A 4,751-nucleotide genomic window follows, 5' to 3' on the forward strand; every position below is an offset into this window, starting at 1 on the left:
GCAAAGAAGCATAGGAAGATACCGAGGAAAGGCAACACAGCTGCTTCTATTATACAGCCACCTCATCAGCCTTGGGTTCAAGACTATATACCTATCCCCGGTGTGGCAAAATTTCATATCCCCGTTGTTCCGATCCTACCTAAGGCAGCGGTAGAGGCCATATACAACGATCTAAGAAGTCTTCATGACGATGTGCTGCGGAGAGAGAAAAGCCTGATCGCCTCGAAAAATCCAGGATACCCGCTCTACGTGGTTAACGTGCCACATCAAAGATTGTACGTCGACACATTCCCCGCGGAAAAGTTCTTCCTTCGATTCGATTACATCTTCGACATGTTTCACTTGAAATGGCTGGATTTTACGTTTGTCCATCTTTTTGCCTTGCACATGAACCACATCATCACGATTGAGCAGATACCTTATATCTGTGTCGCTGACCCGTACTTCATGCACGAGGGCTTCTTGGCAGTCTTTCCAAAGCATCGTGAATACGCGAGTAACTACATCGCCGATTTCATGGTCGCCAATAAGGACAAGGAGACGATTCTCGTGCCTTATCATCCCATGTAAGTCATCCGCAAATATCTTTTCTTCGATTTCAATCATTAATTTGCATGCGTGGAGGCTAATTTGAGGTCTACTTATTTTGCGCAGCGACGTGCGCCGTCCTCATCATCCTTTACCCCGATTCTCCCACGCTCTTTACTTGGACTCGTCGAAGAACATGCAGAAAAAGGATTACACCCACATCAAGTCTGTTCTCTACAGTGCTATATTTTTCTACGGCCTACAGGGTGGAGAGATCACGGCCAGGAAGACAAGGAACCGCGCACCCGAATTCGGTCATAAGACGGACTTCTGCTCCATCCAGCAACCGAGTGGTGCCCCTACAGCAATACAGTTCAACGGCGCTCCATGCTCAGGTTTACTCTACTTCACTGTCAATATGTCATGGTGTACTCCATTCAATATGTCATGGCATATCTGAAACTGATCCCATCCTTACCCTACCCTATCTTACTAACTTGGAAGTAAATGGCACGGGCATGGCATCTGTTGTTTCATGTACATTTCTGCCCACTACTCCACCCATGATAAATTGCTAGTACAAAGCTTACGGAGAAGAAAGTGAGGAGAAGCAATTTCAACGCATGATCCATTTGCAGCCGTGAATTAGTAACATTATAAACTGTATAAATTAGCCTCTCTTACGATAACAGTTTCAAGTTGTCTCTCTTGGACAGTATAAACTGCATGAAGCCTGAACCCTGAACATAAACATACACACGGTACTACACTGCACATCCCTCCCGGAAGAAAAACTCAGTAGCCAGCAGTAGCCACGATTCAAGCCTGGACACAAGCATCTCTGATCGTGCGCAGCTCGGCGGCCGCGTCCCTCATGCTCATCCTCTCGTACGGCGCCGCTCTCGTGCAGTTAAGCCCGACCCTGACGGCAGAAACCAAGCACTCCTTGGACGGCAGCAGCGTTAAGTCCAAGACCTCCTCTGTTCTGTCGGGAAACGCCGCGCCAACGAACCCTGGCAGGGTCAGTCCATCTCTGAAGACGTCGTCCGTCGGCGACCTCCCGGAGAAGATCTCCAGCAGCGTGATGCCGAAGCTGTAGACGTCGCCCTGCGTCGAAACTTTGCCGGTCGTCCCATACTCTGCAGTACAAAGTACAGGTAAGTTACTCCTCTTCATTCCTACAAAGTTATTCTACTTGTAGTCTCTAATTAAATTGGCTACCAACTGTTATCTATATGTACATCAGACAATGTTAAGTAGGAGTTTGATTTACCTGGTGCGACGTAGCCGATGGTGCCTCTGATTCCAATGGTGCTCTCTGAATTCATGGTGTCATGGATCCCCGGATCAAGGAGCAGCTTTGCCAGGCCAAAGTCACCGATGCAGGCCGTCATGTCCTTGCTGAGAAGAATGTTGCTCGGCTTGAGATCACAGTGTATGATCGGCGGTGCGCAATTGCTGTGGAGATAGTGCAGCGCGTCTGCGATGTCCACGGCAATGTTGAGCCGTTGGATCGCTGTTAGGCTGCCTACATTCTTGAGTGCTTCAGGTGTCGGATGCAACCACCTGTCTAGGCTGTAATTGGGCATCAGCTCGAACACTAGAGCTTTGAAGTCATCTCCGTTGCCATTGATGCTGGAGCAGCATGTGATGATCCGGATCAGATTCCGGTGCCTTATACTCCGCAGAGCCTCGCATTCCGACAGGAATGTCTTGGAGGCTCCGACTTGCTGAAGGTCAAACACTTTCACCGCCACTGGAACACTCTCAAGTGTCCCATTGTCATTCAACGGTAAAGCTCCAAGGTACACAGAACCAAACTTTCCTGCACCTATCAGACTGGCATCTGCAAAGCCGTCGGTGGCTTTCGCCAATTCGGCATACGAGACCCTCTGGTAGTTCGAGGCATCAAGTATGTCTGGTGCCGTGGCTTTTGTGTGTCTCGAGTTTCTCTTGTACCATACAAAAATGGTGAGGAGTATGGCAGAGACGAGAACCATGCCTAAGATGGGTGCCATGATACGAAGATGCCAATTAGCATGGTTTCCGTACCTTACCACCGGACATTGGGGAAGATGGAGTTGAGGCAGGCCACCGCAGAGCTCGCCATTCTCGGTGAATTTAAACCCTGTCATGTTTGTGAACACACCCTGAAGTGGCACGTGTCCTTCGAGATGGTTGTATGACACATCCAGCTCGATCAACGAACTCATATTCACCATCTCTTCTGGGACTGTTCCAGTCAGATTGTTCCGTGAAAGGTACAACTCCTGCAGCCCGGACATGCCTCCGAGCTCCGGAGGTATGCTTCCCGACAATTTGTTGCTCGTCAGGTTCAGCATCTGAAGCCCCTTCAGCTTGCTCAAGGAAGGGGGGATGCTTCCACTAAAGAAGTTGTTATCCAAACCGAGGAACTCTAAGCTCTGGCAGCTACCAAGTTGCTTTGGTATCTCACTGGTCAAATGGTTTCCTGACAACTTCAGGAGCGCAAGGTTCCCAAGTCTGATGACGTCAGGAGGAAGCGAGCCATCAAGCCGGTTGTTCGACAAGTCCAGTGCTTGCGACAAGGATGGCAAGTTGAAGAGTTGTCTTGGGACTTCACCGGTGAGAGCATTGCTGGAGAGATTGAGAAGAGCCACCTTCTGTAGGTTGCCGATGGTCAAAGGGATTGATCCACTCAATTCATTGTTGCTAAGCACAAGCCTAAGGAGCTCTGTCAGGCTCCCGATGGAAGACGGCACCGGCCCCGACAACTTGTTCTCCTGCAGCCGTAACTCAGTAAGGTTCTTGAGCTTCCCAATCCCCTCTGGAATGGTACCGGTGAGGAGATTGGATTCTAGCCCCAAGGTTTGAAGTGCAATGAGGTTCTCAATACCAGATGGAATTGAACCAGATATGCGGTTACCCCCGAGGTTCAGAATCAAAAGCTTCCTCGAGAGGTTGCCGATGGAGCGTGGCAATGTGCCACTGAAATTGTTGTCGTCCAGAGCAAGAATTTCTAGGCGGTTGCACTTTGTCAAACGGTCCAAGAACTCCCAGCCGCCTTCTTCATTGGTTGCAGTTAACTTGTTGCCGGACATCTCCAACTTAATTGGGCATAACTTGCCAATCTCAGGAGGCACACGCCCATTGAAGCTATTGTTGGCGAGGCTGAGATACGCCATGCCAGAGGCGTTGGCTAGTGATGCTGGGATCAACCCAATCAGCTTGTTCCCGCCGAGAAGAAGGGAATCAAGTTTCATCATCCCAACTCCTGCGTATGATGGCAGGCTTCCAGTGAACTCATTGTTAGCAAGGGACACATCTCCTAACGAAGACATGTTGAAGAATCTTGGTGGGATATCACCGCTCAAGTGGTTCTGGTAGACATTGAGTTCCCAAAGGAGAGCAAGACGCGAGAGGCCTTCAGGGAGGGTGCCTTCCAGAGAGTTCTGGTCTAGCTTGAGGCTTTTGAGCTTTGTAAGGTTGCCAAGTGATGGCGGGATTTCGCCGGTGAGCAAGTTATGGCTGAGCCAGAGGGTGGTGAGGTTTGGCAACGTCCCGAGCCATTTGGGGATGGTGCCGGTGAGGGTGTTGTTGTTGAGATAAGCAGTGGCAAGGCTAGTGCAGTTGCGGAGGCTGTCGGGTATCTCCCCGCTCACCCCACCGTTGTCGCAGAGGCCAAGGTAGTTGAGGCGCCTAAGCCTGCCAAGACTCGCCGGGATGCCGCCGGAGAGGGCGTTCCGGTTGAGGTCGAGCGTCTCCAGGTAGGTGAGGTTGCCCAAGGCAGGGGACATGGTCCCGGTGAGGCCGAAGGCCATCATGTGCAGGTCCGTGACGTGCCCGTCCGTGCAGTTCACCCCTGCCCACCGGCAGAAGTGCGCCGTGCTGTTCCACGACTGGAGCTTGCCTGCCGGGTCCGACACGCCGGCCCTGAACGCCCGCAGCGCGTCCCGCTCGGGGTCACGGATGCTGCTCGCTGCCACCAGCCGTAGGGTCAGCGAGAGCAGCAGCAGCAGCAACGCTCCCACTGGCCGTGACATGGGTGCCATATCTAGCTAGCTTGGAGCGTGGGCCGTAGAGTGAGGAATCAAGAAAGCTTGTTGGGTCGTGTGTGTCTACAGCTTTGGCTCGCACACACAAGTTATATAGGCGTGCTGATGGGTGGTGGCAGTGTCAGCTGGTGTCTCGGTTTGCCGTGCCGACTGCCGAGTAGGGAGTAGAGCATGCCGTGGGGTGACCAT

At 51.8% G+C, this 4,751-nt stretch overlaps 1 protein-coding gene across 1 annotated transcript; it reads right to left on the bottom strand.

The window, feature by feature from the left end:
- Nucleotides 1-1,142: 1,142 nt before the first annotated feature.
- LOC123413331 (probable LRR receptor-like serine/threonine-protein kinase At3g47570) lies at nt 1,143-4,623 on the bottom strand. Its single transcript, XM_045106272.1, has 2 exons — nt 1,802-4,623; nt 1,143-1,667 (listed from the first exon to the last, which is right to left on the bottom strand). The coding sequence occupies exons 1-2, from the start codon at nt 4,557-4,559 to the stop codon at nt 1,348-1,350; spliced, it is 3,078 nt and encodes a 1,025-aa protein (XP_044962207.1). The 5' UTR covers nt 4,560-4,623; the 3' UTR covers nt 1,143-1,347.
- Nucleotides 4,624-4,751: the final 128 nt, after the last annotated feature.

This window comes from Hordeum vulgare, chromosome 7H, assembly GCF_904849725.1.
Source record: "Hordeum vulgare subsp. vulgare chromosome 7H, MorexV3_pseudomolecules_assembly, whole genome shotgun sequence".
NCBI lineage: Eukaryota > Viridiplantae > Streptophyta > Magnoliopsida > Poales > Poaceae > Hordeum > Hordeum vulgare.

Coding starts and splice junctions, on each gene's coding strand:
- LOC123413331 (XM_045106272.1), bottom strand. CDS start 4,559: ATGGCACCCATGTCACGGCCAGTGGGAGCGTTGCTGCTGCTGCTGCTC. Junction 1,668..1,801: donor CATCGGCTACGTCGCACCAG/GTAAATCAAACT, acceptor TTTGTACTGCAG/AGTATGGGACGACCGGCAAA.